We start from the raw sequence: 17,854 nt of genomic DNA, 5'->3' as shown, positions 1-17,854 counted from the left end.
AGGCGCCCCTTTAACTCAAAATGACCTTCATGCCAAAGAGGCCCGTGTTGGGGCAGCCTGCCCTGGGCCCCAACACCATGGATTCCCGACGGTTGTAAGGACCAGCAGGGGTGGCCGTGGGCCCGAGGCAGGAGGGCTGGGTTTCCCAGGGACGGCGGTTGAGGCAGTAAGGGGACCGCCCATGTGAGAGGGGACGGTTAGGAGCTGCTCCCTGTCAGGTGACTCCATGAGGGCAGGCAAGCCCCGTGCAGTGTAGACAGGCGTCCTACTTCTTTCTTCCCTTGTTCCCTGTGACTGCGGAAGGGGTGACGTTTTCAGGACTCTAGTCAGACATTGCTGCCTTTTCCAGACCCAGTGATTAAAAAAGCCAAGTCCCTTATATGTGGCACTGAGGACACCAGGAAAGGCTGGGCTCGATCCCAAATGCTTTCCCCGCCCACTTCTGCTACTCGGGCCAACCTGAGCCCTCTGGGGAGCCCTGCGTGGCTTCCTCTGCTGCTGTTCATGGAGCTCCAGTCCCTCCAGACCTAAAGCCTTCAGGTCAGCCGGCCAGTGCCCGTGGCACTCCTCTCTGTGCCACGTGGTTCTTACCGCCTTCTCTGCTGCATCCCACACTATGGCCTCCCCTGGGGGACACCAAACCAGAGGGGATGGCAATCTGGCTGAGCTGGGCAAATCCTCATTTCTTGGTAAAGAGCGGCGTTCATCTTTTCTGCGAGTCTACCGACGTGGCAGGCTGCGGGGTCAACTCCCAGCTGCTCTCGGTGTGAGTCACCCTGGGGAAACCAGAGGGTGCCACGTGGGGTCTTCCTTGGCTGTGACTTGCTCACAAAGACACGTGTCATTTTCTCAGATCACCTGGACGCCCGACAAGCCGGGGAGCTCTCCACCCTGTTTGATGTGGGTGGGATCTTTGGTGAGTCCCTCCCGCCCTCTTGTCCTTGGCCGGAAACTTGGGGGCCGGTAAGTGAACGTCTGGGCCCGTGTTCTCTCCGAGCTGACTTACTATCAGGAGGAACGCGTGTTCCCCAAAACGTTGCATCACCCGAGTGGACGTATGGCCGTCCCTCTGGGGGACGGTCCCCTGTCCCGCATCTGACTCAGAGCCCAGAGTGGTTCTCCCTGGGGAGCAGGGGCCCGCCTCAAGGTAGGCGGCGGGCTGGCATATTAGCGCCCTCGCGGTGAAGGGGCTTCACGGCCAGCCTGGACCCAGACCCCAGACTTGTCCTCTCTCTCCCTGGGAGATGCCCCCGGGGTCGCCCCTGTCTGCCCACAACCCCACGGGGCCTATTCACTGGGATGGCCCCTTGCTAACGGTGAACGTGGCCGGGGATGGGGAGGAGGACATGGTTCCCTTATTGCTGCTGTCCTGTACCCTCCGCGTCCTCTCAAGGGGCTCTTGCCCTGGGGACCCGGGCCGCTCCGGGCCTCACCTCTCTGTGTTGCAGGTGGGATCTTGGCAGGTGTGATCTCAGACCGACTAGAGAAAAGGGCGTCCACCTGTGGCCTGATGCTGCTGCTGGCGGCCCCGACGGTGAGCCTGGGCCCCAAGCCTCCAGAAGCAGCCACCCTCCCCGCAAGCAAACACTGTCACGTCCTGCCCAGACTCAGCCCCATTCGTGGCTCGTGGTTTCTGGGCATAGACTCTAGCCTCCGAACCCCTTAGCATGCCCCACAGGCCTGCCGGGCTCCCTCCCCCATGTGCTTCCCGTGGCCACTTCCCATGGCAGCGGGCAAGTGGCCGGCCCCGCTCTTCATTCATCCCTGGCTCCCTGGGGGGCATTCCTCCCCGCCCCTCTCCTCTCCCCAACAGGCTCCTGCTCGGCCTCTGGGACGCCCCACCTCCCTGCCCTGCCCCACTGTCGCGCGGATTCTGCTTTTCATGCGTTTGGTGGCACACGGCCCTGGGCAGGTGACCTTCCCTTTCGGGCCTATTGCCTTGTCTGAAAAACGAGGGTGCCGGTAGCACCCTGTCCCAGAGGCAATGCAAGGGTTTCTAAGTCAGTACCGTTTTCCAGCCGTGGTAGTTTCAGGCATAATGCCGTCACCCATCAACTTGCTCTGTAAGCGTCTGCGCGTCTGCCCCTCTGCCAGGCTGTGTCCCCAGGACAAGGCCCAGCTTGGGGCCTGGGACCCTGCCCCACACAGATCTTCCGAGGGCCTTTACTGGGGAAATACGTGTGGCCCCCGCCGCAGGACCCCTTCAGCGCTGCAGCTGTTTGCAGGGCAGGGGACAGCGTGAGGAGGGGACAGTCGCACGGAGCCCAGGGAGAGCTGCCCAGGGAGCTGAGAGCGGGAGGCGCCGTCGGAACCCGTGCAGGGGCTGAGCCTGGGGACTCCCGCAGGCCACCCAAGAATCCCCACCTGACTTTTTAGAGAGACGGGCTCCGGGGTGGTGTTCGGCCGCCTCTGGTAACCCGCGGTTCCCCTGTGTTCCTGCCCTTGCCAGCTCTACACGTTCTCCACCATCAGCAAAATGGGCCTGGAAGCCACTGTCGGTAAGTCCGTGTGGCTTTTCTCCTTGCGCAGTCGGGTTCCATCCACGCAGCTCACGGAGACAAAGCGGACAGCACGGAGGCATTTGGCTGGGCGGGCTGGAGCACTGGTGTGGCCACAGCAGGCCCGTGTCCCTCTCCCAGTGGGACACCTGCTCCCAGAGGGAGGCCTGCCCGTCCGCAGGTCAGAGCGTGGCTGTGGGAGAGCACAGGCTGCTGCTCCGGGGCCTCAGGGAGCCCCCCAGAAGGCGGCAGGCAGGGCCGCAGCAGCCCGAGGCCTGTCCCCCATGTGGGCGGGAGCGGGCCGGGGCCGGGCAGAGCGCAGCCTCCCAGCTGGCTTCCGTCAGCGGCCGTTCTGAGAGCAGTGTCGGCCGAGGAGGGGCTCTTCTTAGCTTCCCCCTGGTGATGCCTCTGGCAGCTGGTAAGTACTTCTTCTGTCGTAACAAGCTGGCAGCGGGGACTGGAAAGGAAGCAGCCTGTGTGTGCTCCCATTAGAAGTCTCCAGAAGGCAGGTCGCTGATGCGTGGGGCCGTGGGGTTCCCCGTGACCCACTGGTCCAGAGGCTTCTGCCTAGAGTGTGAACCAGAGGCTAGCTTGAGAAAGTGAGCCTGGGGGGTGGCGTAGACGCGTGTGTTCAGAACCGAGCGTGTTATCCTGCCCTCAGGAGCTCAGCTGCACTGGGTCTCCGTGGTCCCCTCGGGCACTGCCACCAGTGGCTGTGGGCACTGAGAGAGAGACAGCCCTTTTCACTGCGGAGAAGGCCATGGCTGGAGTTAGCACACCACTGGCACCAATGACAGGGATCCCTGGCACAACCAGGGCATAGTCATGCTTGGGACACGAGGGTTCTGCTTGCTCCTGGGGGGTCCCCAGCTGTCCCTGTTGAGGGTCGAGGACGCAGGAGTACCAGGTCCTCCGGACACAGCCGGAGCCTTTGGGGGAGCGTGAGAAGACCTACAGACCTCCGTGGGCAGGTTTGAAGGCAGATGCCCACCACGCTTGGCCCAGCGTGTCCGCTCCCCAGACGCGAGGGTCGCCTTCCCAGCACCCGCCTGCCTTCCGCTCAGGCCGGCCCCGCCTGACGCTGGGCTGCTCACCCCAGGGCAGCTGAGGCTGGGGAGGCTCTCCCCGAGGGCACTGCTTTGCTCCTAAATGCCTCCTCTGCTTTCTGGTTTCCCACAGCCATGCTGCTCTTGAGTGGGGCCCTGGTCAGCGGGCCGTACGCCCTGATCACGACCGCCGTCTCCGCCGACCTGGTGAGTGGCCACACGGCTGAGCACAGAACAGAGGCAGGAGCCCATCCTCGCTGTCGTACTTGACAGAGACAGTCACTCTCAGTAAAACTGTGTCTTGATAGAAGCAGTTTTTCTCTGGGAAAGAGTCCGTGCTTCTAAGTCTCTTCTGAAACAAATGCAGGGAGATGCTGCCCCCAGTCCATCCCAGCAGAGCTGAAGGGGCTCATGTGAGGCCGGAGGTCAGAATCCAGCTCGCTGGCCCCCTCCTCTGTGCTGCCCTTGCTTAACCCGGGGGCTGGTGACCCTGCGCCCCGGAGTCCGGCCGCGGGGCCCCAGATCAGAGACCCAGTGGGGTCAGCTCCCCCTTCACCCGGCCCCTGCTGAGCCTGGCCGGCCCTCTGCTGGTCTGCCCTGGGATCCAGAGGAACTACCGTCCCCACTCCTCCCAGAGGAAGAGGGTGCTCTGATGAGGCGACCTAGGACTAGCGATCAGGAGAGCCCGGCCCCCGTGCTCTGGGACCCCAGGGAGGCAGGACCACCGCCATCCACCCGAACAGACAGACGTTTCACGCAGTCGTCAGGTGCCCCCACCTGTAGGGAACACCGCACCAAGATACAAAATGCCCTTTAAAAAGCTGTTTCCCTAAATAAACGGGAGAAAAGAAACAAATGCCCCGTAGAGAAGACTTAACTGGGTGTTCTGTCCTCAGGGAGGGGGGCACGCCTCGCTGCCCTTAGGTGTGGGCTGCACACAGTGACTTCCTCCCAGCGCAGGGGAAACCATGTAGCTACGGGGAGACCTGACAGACCCTCCCCCCCGCCAGGGGACTAAGGTCAGCACTGGCAATGACAGGATGTGACAGCCTGCACCCTGGGCATGTGCCGTGAAGGTAGCACCTCCCCTCTGTGGCCTCCGTCCCCAGACCCACCACCCAGCATCCCAGCAGAGGGTCATTCCGCTCACGACGGCATCCAAGAGAGGGCAAGTGTCAGACGCAGTCAGGAGGCGTGATGGCGGAACGTCGTGTGGTGTCCTGGACAGAAGGACATCAAAGTAACCTTTAGCTAAAAGCCCGCCTGTTAGGTGATCCTGGCGCATGGGTGTCGGGACCTTCGCCGCAGCAGCTGGGACACGGGAAAGTGGGTACAGGGCACGTACACCTCGTGTGCGATCTGGGCCACATGTCCGCGCACCTGAGACTGCTCCAAAAGTAAAAGCTCATTTAAATTCATAAGCAGGTCCCCAGAGCCGGTCCATCGTTGGGTGGGCAGGACGGCCGGCCTCCTCGGGCCTCTGGCCTGGCATCCCCCCGCCCCATCGGGCCTCCGAGGCCCCTGGAACTTCTCTGCCCCCTGCCCCAGGGACACACCTCTCTCAAGTCCTTCTAGAATCAGACCCCGAACTTCCCGGCCACTCGCTCATTCTCCTACTTGGCAACCCAGGTGGCTGCGGACCCCGCACCTGCCCCCACCCCTCCTCCAGGGCCAGGCATCTGCCCAACACTGCGCCCTGCTCAGTGGCTCCTGCCCCGTCCTCCCCGCCCGAGACGAGCAGAGGCCCTGCTGTGCCGGGTCAGCAGAGAGAAGCAGAGGAGGGGCACGGGGGAGTCCAGCAGCAGGCCCCCCTTTGTGCTGAGGGTGTACCCATGCTCCTGCCTGCACGGGGCACACAGAACACTCTGGAAGGGTCCACACCAGACCACCAACAGTTGCCTGCCCTGTGGGATCAGAGGACAGAAGAGGGACTCCCAACTCCAGAAAATGTGGATTATAGCTGGGTATCGCTTCCTATATGTGCTTTGTTTTGTATACTTCTGTGGGTACACACACAAGCACCTGTACTTACCGCCTCGGGTTTAGAAAGCGTCTGGGCGCTGTTTCTCCCAGTTAATTTTTCTTCTTTATCGTCCTCCGTTGGTGCTGCTTTCTCCCATCTCTCCGTCTTGCTTTCTGAAACCCGGAGCTCCTGTGGGTCTGTCATTTAGGATTTGGTGACTCCCACATTGGCTTCTTGGGTCCTGCCCGCCTCCCCACCCTCCTGGGCATTTGCTGAGAACTGGGTGGGCGTTTAGGTGGTCCAGAGCCATCCCACACATGTCACAGAAAGCCCCTCGCAGGAACGGGGACGTGGGCGTTAGAGCTGGCGTAGCTCAGGGCAGGGACGAGTGGCGTCCGTGTGTCTGTCTTCCACATTGGCTGGTGGGGTGTGCTGAGGAAATATTTGCTTAAGGAAAAATTCTGAGAGCTCTTTCAACCAGAATATGTTTGGACAGAGATGTCTGATGAGGTTTTACTGTTGAAAACCCTTAAACTTCGTGTATCTTTCCAAAGTAAGTTGGAATAGAGTAGAGTTTAAATTTTCTGACGGAAAAACACCCCATGTTTTAAACTGCTTTGCCAAGTTCAGGCAAATTGCTGTAAGAAGGTGCGGGCTCGTTTCTCGCTGAGGCTGCTGGGATGTGCCTCACGTTTGCTGTCCCCTCTCTCCTAGGGCACACACAAAAGTCTCAAGGGAAACTCGCACGCCCTCGCCACTGTGACTGCCATCATCGACGGGACTGGCTCTGTAGGTGCGTGGGTGTTTTTAGCTCTAAGAGTTCATCATGGTCATGGGGGAACCACACTGTCCACCTTGTCACATCCCAATTAACCAGATGCCAAGGATTCCAGATGTTTCGGTAATATTAGGATGGGCTGGCCTTTTTTTTTCTTTTAAACTGCATGAAACAGTCTTGACACTATTGTTATGATGCTTATTCTAAAAGAAAGTTGATTATTGGGACACCTGGCTGGCTCCATCGGTAGAACATGCCACTTTTGATCTCAGGGTTGTGAGTTCAAGTCCAACATTGGGCATAAACTTTACTTTAAAAACAAATAAATAAAATTCAAAAAAAGAGATTATTTTTCAAGAATCAGAGATTATTTTTAGTTTGATAGTATCATCGTGCTAGTAAAAGTATCTTTTTTTGTCTACAAATGAGTGGAACACCGTAATTTAAAAACGCAAAGATTGATATGGTATTTGGGCATCAGAGTCTTAATAAGTGGCAGAGTCCAGAAGAAAGAGCGGTGTGACATGACGGTTCTCTGCAGACACAGGGAAGGAAAACGTCAGCACAGACTTACAGGAGGTCCCCTTTCTTAGCTGATTTGACAGAGGAAACTTAATTCAAAATTTAATCCCAATACACAATACGTGTATAAAATCTAACTTGGCAAAATGGGAAATATCTCTCAGGTCATAAATGTGGTGCTCACATGCACTCGATAATTTACTAATAATTTTTATGAATGGAAAAATACAGGACTCAGAGTCACTTAAAGTTCAGTTAGTCTTTCAGCAGAGTTGCTAATTCATGTTAATAATTTATGATAAAAACCAGCCAAGGGAAATTTGATGAATGCCGTTGCCACAGAGCTCAAATAATTGTTATCGACAAGTTTAGATAATGAAAAAAGGAGGTCTTAACAGTTGTTACTGTGAAAAACCAGTGTTTGCTAGGACCAAACCATGGCACGCACACAGACGGTAGGAGTGCGCGGCATGGGGGGAGGACCGTGGGTGGGAGGGACAGGACAGGGTCCCCATGTTCGGCCTTTTACAAACATGAACAGATCCGAAGTGTGCGCGGATCTGGGGGCCGTGGGCGTGGAGGCGCGTGTCCGCGGGTCGCTGGCTGCCGAGGGAGGACGGGCCCGGCACTGGCTGCGAGTACTCTCCCTCCGTGTGAAAGAGCGCGCTCAGGTTTTCACCAAAGTCAGCCGCTGGCAAAGGGGGCTGCGGGCCGCTGGTCCGTTTATCCCTCCCGTTCAAGACGGACAGAATCCAACCCAGTGCAAACGGCAGGAACTCTCAGGTCCCAGGTGTACAAGAGTCCGGTGTTACCAGCCTTGTTAGGGTTGTTTTTTTTTTAAAGAGGCTCTTTTTTTTCTTTTTTAAGATTCACTTATTTATTAGAGAGAGAGAGAGCATGGTGGGGGGCAGAGGGAGAAGCACACTCCCCGCTGAGCCGAGCCCAATGTGGGGCTCGATCCCAGGATCCATGAGATCATGACCTGAGCCGAAACCAAGAGTTGGACACTTAACCAGCCGGGCCCCCCAGGCGCCCCTCGTGCCGGTTCCTGAAGAGCGAGCAGCGGCATCCTCTGGAGGAAAGGAAGGTGACAAGATGAGCAAGTCGCTCACCAGAGACTGGCGGGCGGGACCGAGCCAGTGACAAGCGTGTTCTTACCGACCAGTTAGCAGGCTGCCATCAACATTCTTGACCTTTCTCGAGCCTCCTGCCAGGAGCACATGCCCTGCGACTGCCCCTGACCCTGCTCCAGGCACCTGTGGTCCTACGCTGGTCCCTCTCCAGACGTGGGGAGCTGAAGCTCCGGAGGTCAGCTGCTATGGCACGCGCGGCTACCCAGGAGGATCTCGGGGAGCACCCCGGTGTCACCTGCTGCCCCAGGCTCCCGCAGGAGGGGGGCTGTGAGAGAGAGGGCTGGCTAGATGAGGAGGGACACCTGGGCATCCAGGACAGTCTCACAGCAGCAGACGCAAGCTCTTGCCAGACGCAGGCGGCTCGGTAAGAACACAGTTCCACCTGAGCCGGGCTGTCCTTCCGCACCGGTGTAGGACCCTGAGGATTTTCTCTTGGCGGCGCCCACCGCCCTGTGTGTAGCTGGACGGAGACGGCCGCCGTCCTCTCCTGGACGCCCACTGCTGTCCTACTAACGCGGAGCCTGAAGTCCTTCCCGCCTCCAGTGTTGGCGGCCCCAACTCTTCTGTTTTGGGGCACACGTTTCCCCTACTGCTGTCTGGTTTTAATTCTTGGAAAACTGATTCATCAGAGGTTAACCTTTCTGGGTTAATCCTTCCATTTTTTTTCTTTTTTCCTTCTCTCCTGTCTTCTTCTCTTTTCTCTGCTTTCAGAGCTGTTCTTGACTTGACTTTCCAACCTCGTCTTGGAAAGTTGCCATAATGTTAACATTCATTAGTGTTTTTCTGCCCTTTTCATGCATCCCATTTTCTGTGGGGTTTTTTTCCAGTTTTATACCTTTATTTGACAGTCAGTGATTAGTTCTCATTCCACACATTTTGGAGATTTTAGAGATATTGATAGATAAGCGACGTAGAGAGCTTTCTCCAGAATCATCTTGTTACACTTCCTGGACAGCCGCACACGGACACAGTGTGGAACGTTCCTAATCCCTTTGACCAGACAGCGTGGTCGAGCCTGGTGTCAGTGTGTACATCTGGAGTTCCCGTCTCCTTCACGGCAAATTTCCAGATCTTTCTGTGTGCCAAGGGGCACGCATCTCAGAACCCACTCCGTGGACGTGCTTGTGAACCAACGTTGATGGTGTGTTCTCTGATCACTGTGCTGTTGAAGGCAGAACGGCCCTGGTCGCCCCCCTTCTCTGTGGGAGCCATTGTGTGGCGCCGGAAGGAAGGGCGTGAGTGCTGTGGGAGAGGGAGAGCCTAGTGCATCCCGTTCTTGGTCGCAGCATGTGTTGGACTGAATCGTGTAATTGCTGATACTGGTTTTCAGGTATAAATGTGAGAATATCGTGTGGTTCAACTTGATTTTCTGTCCATTTCCTGAGGGTATTGGGATCTTCTGGGCATTTTAGCCTCCCCAGTTTGCTCGTTTCCTCTAAGTCGCCCTCCTCCCAGATGAATCTGGCCGGCCCTTCACGTGTTCGTATTCAAGCCCGAGCCACCCAGCACTTCCTAGAAGCCCTTTGTGCGTGGGATGCTATCAGCCGCTGGTCTTCACGGCCACGGGATCAGACTGGAATCTGGAGGAGGAGAGCCCCGGTGCCCGCTGGGGTGTGGGTCTTGGGACAGCACTGCCATCATTGTGTGTGGGGGGGTTGCTGCTTGGTGGGGTGCTGGCCTTCCCGCGTTCCCCGACTCAGTCGCTGCCCCATCCCCACCCAAATCCCCGAGCCCAGTCTGAGGGGCTGTTCTCTTGTGAAGCGGCGGGGTGGGTCCTGGAGTGATGCTGACAAGGAGAAAGCTGGGATCAGGAGAGTGGAGGGACGTATCCAATATCCTCATAAAAGAGTCTCACCCACAGCCCCCCTTCCCTCCCTTTACCCTCCCCTGCCTCGCGTGTGTGGACGGGCCTGCCTGCGAGCAAGGAGTCCTCAGGCCACCTCTCTCCGAGCAAGGAGACCGGAGCCTGTGTCCTTGTCGTGCCCTTGAAAGTCCATCCTCCAAGAATGGTGCCGTCTCTCATCTGCCCTTCTCGTTGTGGGCTCGTAATTTGTTGAATTCATTTGTGGCATATGTCGGTGTTGGGAGGTGTAGAAATGAGCACAGGTGAGCAAGCCACCGTGTTTACCGGAAGCTTCTCTGAGATTTAACACGCACGATCACTTCTCAGGTAAGAAAGTAGTAAGGGCTGTCTGTAAACAGTTGGAACAACATTAGTGCATGCAAAGTGGGAAGGACCCCGTACTCTGCCTCTCGGGGTCAGGTGTCAGGGTAACTTGCTGTAAAGTCTTTGTACTTCTTAACGGGCCGAAACGATGGCGCAGCCCGTGCGCGGGTCGTAATCTATTCCCGTCGCTTTTCAGACAGTAAATACCCAAACTGTGGCAGCGTTCTTGGGCGTCTTCAGGCATTTTGAGGAGTACTTGCTTGCTTTCGTTTAAAAACGAAAAAGTAGGGGCGCCTGGGTGGCTCAGTGGGTTAAAGCCTCTGCCTTCGGCTCAGGTCATGATCTCAGGGTCCTGGGATCGAGCCCCCCATCAGGCTCTCTGCTCAGCGGGGAGCCTGCTTCCTCCTCTCTCTTTCTCTGCCTGCCTCTCTGCATACTTGTGATCTCTGTCTGTCAAATAAATAAATAAAATCTTTTAAAAAAATAAAAACGAAAAAGTATTTTGATATAATTTTAGACTTACATAAAAGTTGCAGAAATGCTGTGGAGAATTCCTGTATCCTGCGTCTGCTTCATCGCCTTTCCCACGCGCACACGTTTGTAACATACGCACGCGCACAGGCGAGAACATCATACGCGGGTTTGCCCGGACCGCTTGGGCGCAGACGACAGACACACACTCCTTCACCAGGGGCTGTGTATTCGGTGTGCGTTCCCCGAAGAGGGAGAGCCCCGGGCTGTACGCCCAGCTCCCTGCTGTCGCAGTGAGGACGTCCTCCCGGGCACGGTGGCCGCACCTTACTCCTGCCTCGCTACACAGTTGCGCACTTCGTACGTGCGCGCCGGTCAGATCGTGCGTCCGGTTCGGGGCTCTTCCGTAGTTTTTCTTTGGGATTGTTGGACCAAGAGAAAGAACGTTTCAGGGTCAATACGAATTTTCAGATTTGTTTCCAGAGACTGGTGCTGCCGGCCACGCCCCACCGTGCAGGGTACTGGAGGGCCTTCTGCCCCACCCAGCCTGCGAGGGAGAAGGAGCTGCTTCTGCCGCGTTTTTCATTCACGGAGGGGGAGGTGTTGAGCACCCGGTGTGCGCGCACGGGGTCTGGGTACGCCTTCCCGAGTCTTCTCACGCGGCTCACTTGTGTCCGTTTGCCCCTCAGGAGCGGCCCTGGGCCCTCTGCTGGCCGGGCTCCTGTCCCCGTCTGGGTGGAACAACGTGTTCTACATGCTGATGTTCGCGGACGCCTGCGCCTTACTGGTGAGTCTCTCTGGTTGTCGACCGCACGCTGGGGTCGCTTCTCCAGGGGAGCTGCGGGCCTCGGGGAGGCTTGGCCTGTGCTCGTGATACGAGGCCTGCCTCTGCGTGGTCGGCGCACACGTCCTGCCTGCGGCTTCGGCGGGACAGTAGGGAGGCAGAGGGCGGGGCACCCTGGCGTGGGGCCCCAGCCGTGTCGTCCGCTGGCTGTCGTGTCGCCTCCGCGGTGGCTAGATGGGCATCAAATGGCACCCCGAGACAGGACTGTCGGGGGGACCGGAGGAGATGGCAGGCCGTGACCACCTCCCGCACGGCGATCCCCCTCGCCCCAGTGCCCCCGCGTCCAGCAGCCCTGTGTGGAAGCAGCCCGACTCCCAGCACCCAGGGGGATGGGAAAGAAGAGTGGAGGCTGCGGGGACAGGCACCGAGACTCGGGCGTGCTGCAGGACAGACAGGACGCGGCCCGAGTCAGAGGCGTGCAGCGCGCCCCGACAGTGGCTGGTGGGCAGAGTCCCCCCCCGGAAGCAAGTTGGGGACTTGGAAATCTCAGCTCCGTCGATCACACGAAGGCTCTGAGTTTTCACTCCAGGGCTCCCGGTTTCAGACAGAATCCAGTGGCACCTTTCAACTCGGGGCCTGTTGGGTTTGAAGACGCTGCTTCTCAGAGTGTTGGTTTCTGTTGGTGCCTGAGGGTGTGGCTACGTCAGCGTCCCCAGATCACTTCAGCTCAGTGGCGGTGAGACTCCCATCAGGGAGGGCTGTTCGAGGACTGGAAACTCTCCTTCTCCAATCCTGGGAGCACGTCCGTCCCTTCTAGCCGCCCAGCAGCTCCGAGGAGAGGCAGGGTGTCCACAGGGCCCACGGCATCGAGACAGCATAGACGAGTACCGAGGCCCCAGCTGGAGGCACGGGCGAGTCGCCCACTCAGGAACGGCGGGACCGCTGCTTGTGCCCCTGGGGAGAGGACAGGAGGTGTCGGGCTGGGCTCCAGCGGGCGGCTCACCGGCAACACGGGCACGTGGGTCTGAGAAGACGAGGACCAGACGCACGTACGGTAAGCAGGTGAGACGCCACGAGAGCTGTCCAGGGAGGAACGGAGCCCGTGGGCACAGACGGCGAGCTCGGCGAGCAGACAGCGCCAAGTCCGGGGGCAGCTTGGACAGCGAGGCGGAGGCTCGGTTGGAGGGAGACCACGCACAGAACGGAGTGCACACGGGTGGTCTGCTCTGAGCCCCCCGGGCGGGATCTCGAGACCAAGAGGGGACACGGCGCCGGCCGGGCAGCCACAGAGCGTGCAGACCAATGTCTCTCGGCTCCAGAAGGACAGAGATGAGAACGTGAACATACCCGCAGGCAGAAAATAACCGGAAGGAGGCTGGACCGGCCCCGGTGAGGCGAACGGTGTCAGGAGACGGCGGTGGGGGGATGGGCGTGAACTTGGGACGCATCAATCGTGTGTCTGCTGGACCCCACCCATCTGAGGCTGAGAAGCTCGGCAGCCCGGGCAGGTCACCCAGCGGGGTCAGATCTGGGCACCCTACAGGACTGTCTGGGGAGCGTGACCGTGATGGCCATGCTGTCACGTGTGTGGTCTTATACCTGCGGACGCGTGTCACGGGGGCCCCAGGGGGCTTGTCTCACCCGCAGACACGGCATTTCATCACCTTTGACCTTCAGAGGCATTGCCCGCGTCCGCGTTATTTCGTGTCACAGGATGCACCGGTCGTCTTCTTCCCTCCCCTCCCCCCCCCCCACCATCCGGGTCCTATAACGGGAGGCTCCTCCTTCACATGTGGGCTTCGGTGGTGCGTGCAGCGGTCTGGTTCCAGCTCCCGCAGAGCAGGGGAATGTTGGTGAGCTGGGGGCTCAGGGTCCCAGCTTGCCCAGCAGAAATGTCACTGTCACCGCCAGCCCCGTACCGAGCGCCTGACGCGCTCCCTGCGTTCCCACTCCAAGTGCACGCGCATGGCTTGAGGGGCAGAGAGAGCAGCCGGCAGTGCTTCTCTGTGGGGGACACGCCGGTTCTCTTCAGCCTGATCTCGTGGCATACAAGGGACTTCGGGCTCCTGCTGGAAACGCAAGCCTCAGAGACAAAAGTGTCCCTGCCCCTTAGAGCTCCGACCTGAGCCGGGTCCGGCAGAGCCACGTGGGCTTTCAACCTGTGTTGGGCTTCTCCCAGCCCGCCATCCCTCCGGGCCCGAGGGCACCTGCCACCTTGGAAGAGGTGGGGACCACCAAAACCAGGAGCCTGTTTCCCCGCACATGGCGCCTCCTGTGGGGCTGCTGCTGGCGCGCAGAAGGACCAGACCCACAGCCACCAACAGCAAAGCCAGTTCGCCGGTGTCCTGCTTTGCCATTAGTCCGGCTCTGGAAAGTGACTCGGCGCTGTGAGCGGGAGGGAGCTCGAGGGAACGGTGGCAGGTGACGCAGAGCTGTCCCTGGTTTATTCCCGCAGCCACCCCGGAGGCCACAGGCGAGGGTCCCGGCGGAGCCAGGTGCCCCCCTACCCACCCGCCCCAGTGTCTCCACCATCGTGGGTCACCTTGTCTTTCTTCCGTTTCTGATTCGGGTATCTTATGGTTGGACTCATTTCATTTTAAACGTTACTTGGTCCCAGAAATGTTACGCTGAACTCTGTCCTCACAGCCTTAGCTCCAGGAGCGCGGCCTCCGTGGGCCTCTGAGTCCTTTCTGTCCTGAAGGAGCCTCAGAGTCCCCACAGGCAGCCCGGCAGGTGGCATGGGGGCTGCCTCTCTGGACGCAGGCTCCCTGCCCACAGTAACTGCTTCTCCTCTCTGGGTGCAGTTCCTGATCCGGCTCATTCACAAGGAGCTGAGCTGCCCGGGGTCTGCGGCCGGGGACCAAGTTCTGTAAGTGCCCCCCGCTCCCGACTTCCCAACGCCGGGTCAGAGGCCGCTCTGGTGAACCCACCCACTGACCCTGACTTTGCACATCTCATTCACGCTCATTTTTCCCAATGTTGGGGTGGCAGTGGCAGTCATCTCTCCCCAAAATCTGGGAAAAACATCAGGGAAATTGCCTTCTTTGTTGTCTTGGAGCTGCAGCTTTGTGACAGAGATAGTCCCAGCTACGGGTGTCCTGCTCACGCTCCTGTCTTCCATCCTCTGTCCGCTGGGGCTGCCCCCTCCATGTGGCTTCGGAGACCCCGCCGGGAGGGAGAGAAACTGGCTCTGCAGGGTTTGCACGTCCAGCCCGGACGCAGCGTCTGGCCTGTGACCGTCGCTGGCTGTGTCACCAGCTGCCCTTTTATCCTCTTCCAGGTTCAAGGAACACTGACCCCTCGAGTCCCCTGGAGGGAGGCTGGGCCTGTCCTTCACACACTGTCAAGGAAAAGTTCAAATAAAGGATCCTGTGTTGAAAAGAGCCGTTTCCCCGTGCCTTTTGCACGCATCCCTGGAAAAGACACAAAAGACACCTTGAGAAATCCGGGTCCTGTTTTAGGCGAACCGTGGGACTCACGACGGCGTCCAGGAGGTGCGGGAAGTGCTGTGTCCACGGCGGAGCCTGGGACGCCCCGCGGGACAGGCGGGCACCCCGGCAGCTGCTCGGGACTGGCGGGGGGTGCTCGGGAGCCGGGGTGTCTCGGGTGTCCCGGTCTGGAATGTGAGAGCAGGTGAGCGCCGCGCTGGCGGGGACCGGATCCCGCAGCGGGTGCCCGAATGCAGCCGGCGCGGGGCCCAGCCTCTGGGAGGACAGAGGAAACCATGCCTGGATCAGACACCACGACGGAACTCAGAGCCGCCCCAGCACCCAGAGGACTGTCGCAGCGTCTCCGCCTGCTCTGCGGCCCGAGCTCTAGCCGGCGGGAAGCGAGCAGCCGTGAAGCCGTCCAGAGGCCCTGGGAGTGCCGGCCGGGACACCCAGACACGTCTGGGGTCCGAGCTCCGAGGCTGCCGCTGCTGCTGTCCCTGCAGGTCTCGGGGATGACATGGCTTGGGGGGCGGGCGGGCACCCAGACACCCGGGACTGTCTCTAGTGACGTAGCACCGGTGCGGGCTTATTTATTGAAGACGTGGTATGTGTTGTAGAAGTTTTAGAAACATAAAGGCATGTTGGTCTATTAAGAGCACCTGACTCTGCTCCGGCCACTGCTTTCCCACTTGTTGCCAGGAAAACACTCACCTGCTCTTTGAAATAAAATAGTCGTTTTTAGAAACCGGTCAAGCAGAATGTCGATTGCGTCTGCTCCCGTTTCCACTGTTAACAAAAGAACTCCACACGCGTGTTCTTGTTTTCCGGGGTCGGACGCTGTCCCGGGTTCTGTGGCTGGAAGCTGAGGCCGTTTCCAGCAAAGCGGGGGCCGCCCTGCTCAGGCCCCGGCAAACAGAGTCGGGCTGTTTTGAAAATCATGCAATTTAAGGGACATTCCGAGATTTGTCCTCCATGCACGGGAGGACAGGGCTGCACCAGAAACTGCACGGAGCGGGGCAGTCTCTCAGAGCCGCTCCCCAGGCACAGGCAGTGGACGCCTTCCCGGTCTGCGTGCCTGGGCCACGGCACAGAGTGCCCGCGGCGGGAATCCAGCCCGGTTCCCCGCCGTCCCCACGGAGGCTTCTGCTCCGGGCTCTCTGGAGGAGGACCAGAGAGATGAGGACTCCACTGGGGGCCGTTGTCCTGCCCAGACAGGCTCGCTTGCGTCATAGCACAAGTCACTTACACGCTGGAAAGTTGCAGTAGTAACTGGAGTGCGGTTCCCGTAAGCACGGAGCGGACCGTGCCGTTCCTCGTGCAAGGCTGGCTCCGCTCACCGGGGTCCCTGGCCCTCTGGTTCCTTCCGTTTTGTGTCTGTTGTTCACCTCAAGCCCACAGGCTGGGTCGCTCCTTTTTGCCTTCCCTCCCCGTCCTGGGCTTCGGCACCCACCCCGCGTGGCCCAGGGCCCACGTTCACTGTGCCCCCGGCAGCGTCCCGCTCACCCTGCGGCCTCTGCGCCGGGGCTCCAGCTTCAGCATCGACGACACAGAGAGGGCAGAACCAGACGCAAACGTGCGTTCCCGGACGCACAGAGAATCCTTCCTAACAACACTCCGGAGCCCACTGCTCCCTGCCCCGCGGGAGGATCTCCCTGATGCCTGAACTCGGTCCTATTCCCGGGCAAGGCCTGTAGTCAACGCCCCCCCCCAACCCCTGTTAAAGCACAGCCACCAGCCTGGGTGGTTCGGCCACAGGACGCTTTGGGGTGATTATTTTTCCCAACTCTGGGGGCTGGGGTATTCGTCTCCACAGCCCACAGAGGAAAGGCCACTCTGCACCCACAAGCCTGCGGAGGAACACGTCATGTCTGTTGATATGCAGAGTCGACATCGGAAAACGAGGCGTCCGCGCAGCTTTGCGTAAAGCAGTTTAGCTGGGACACGCCGGAGCCCGGACGGAGGACATGGAGGACTCGTCCGCACTGTTAAAGGAGAAGGCATCTGGTCTAAGCCCAGATGCCCCCCTTCTGCTAGTACGGGCTCTGTTCTCATGGCAGTGTGACTCTGCCCTCCAGGAGTTCTCCTATTCGCATCCGGGAAGAGATTTTCTATTCAAATCTGGGAGGGGGGGAGCACCCAGGACATCTGAAACGCGAGCTTGTGACGGGCACTGGAGGGCCAGGGCCGAGTGCAGGAGCAGAGCCCTTCCGAGGTAACGCGCCTAGGAGCTCCCCCTCCCCGTCAGAAATCAGAACCCCCTCTCCAGCTGCCTAATGAGACCCAATAAAACAAATTACTAGAAAAAATGAACTGGAGCAACACAAGTCCTAATGCCTGCTGGGCTGAACAGACATCGTGCCAGTTGCTGTAGGGGTTGTAAATGCTTCCTTGGGTCTCTATGTGGGGACCTTCCACAGTTGGTGGCCGGCAGTGGCCCCGCGCTGACTGCACCTGGAGCAGGAGAGAGCCCAGCCGAGCAGGTGGCCGTGTGCTGGGTCCTGGCAGGGGTGCTGGGGTCCGGCGTGCTGCGGGGCGCGTGGCTTGGAGGCTGTGGGTGCAGTGCATGGGATGCTGTGAATTCTTCACGGAGTGTCACGTGGAGTGTCCCCAAGAAGCCACAGCGGCCTGACTCCTGGGACACCCCTGGGCCTGCCAGGCTGGGGGGTGCAGGCAGCCGAGCTGGCAGGTGTGTGTCTCCAACCAGGGCCAAGACCACATGAAAACGTGGGCCCTTTCCTCAAAACCCAGGGAAAGGTGCTGTTCAAGGTACTGAAACGGTCCTTTCTTCTGCTCTAGGAGGTGGTAGGGGCGGTGGGAGGTGGGATCATGGGGACAAGCGGGGGCGGTAGGTGGGATCGTGGGGACAAGTGGGGAGCGTCTGGGCTCTGGTCCCCCAGCACCTGCTCCGCTGTCCCACCTGATTTGTTAGAAACCACAACGCAGAGATCACATGACTCAGACCACCAGCGCAGCAACTGCAGAGCACTGAACCCCAAGCACGGGCTTCCCAGGAGCAGAGCCCGTGTGGCTGGAGGGTCACATGCCAGGACGCTGTCCCACT

General features: G+C 59.4%; 1 protein-coding gene across 5 annotated transcripts in view; it reads left to right on the top strand.

The window, feature by feature from the left end:
* Positions 1 to 15,534, top strand: part of SLC37A1 (solute carrier family 37 member 1) — a 76,401-nt gene extending 60,867 nt beyond the window's left edge. For all 5 annotated transcript variants that reach the window (XM_047719443.1, XM_047719461.1, XM_047719452.1 and 2 more), the window contains 8 exons: positions 854 to 916; positions 1,449 to 1,534; positions 2,450 to 2,498; positions 3,678 to 3,751; positions 6,222 to 6,300; positions 11,268 to 11,365; positions 14,167 to 14,231; positions 14,643 to 15,534. In XM_047719443.1, coding sequence (XP_047575399.1) covers positions 854 to 916; positions 1,449 to 1,534; positions 2,450 to 2,498; positions 3,678 to 3,751; positions 6,222 to 6,300; positions 11,268 to 11,365; positions 14,167 to 14,231; positions 14,643 to 14,658 — 530 coding nt within the window. In that variant the 3' untranslated portion in view covers positions 14,659 to 15,534. The remainder of the gene's footprint in view (positions 1 to 853; positions 917 to 1,448; positions 1,535 to 2,449; positions 2,499 to 3,677; positions 3,752 to 6,221; positions 6,301 to 11,267; positions 11,366 to 14,166; positions 14,232 to 14,642) is intronic.
* The last annotated feature ends 2,320 nt before the right edge of the window (positions 15,535 to 17,854 follow it).

This window comes from Lutra lutra, chromosome 1 (assembly GCF_902655055.1).
Source record: "Lutra lutra chromosome 1, mLutLut1.2, whole genome shotgun sequence".
Taxonomy (NCBI): Eukaryota; Metazoa; Chordata; class Mammalia; order Carnivora; family Mustelidae; genus Lutra; species Lutra lutra.
This window is presented reverse-complemented; position numbering and strand designations above follow the sequence as displayed.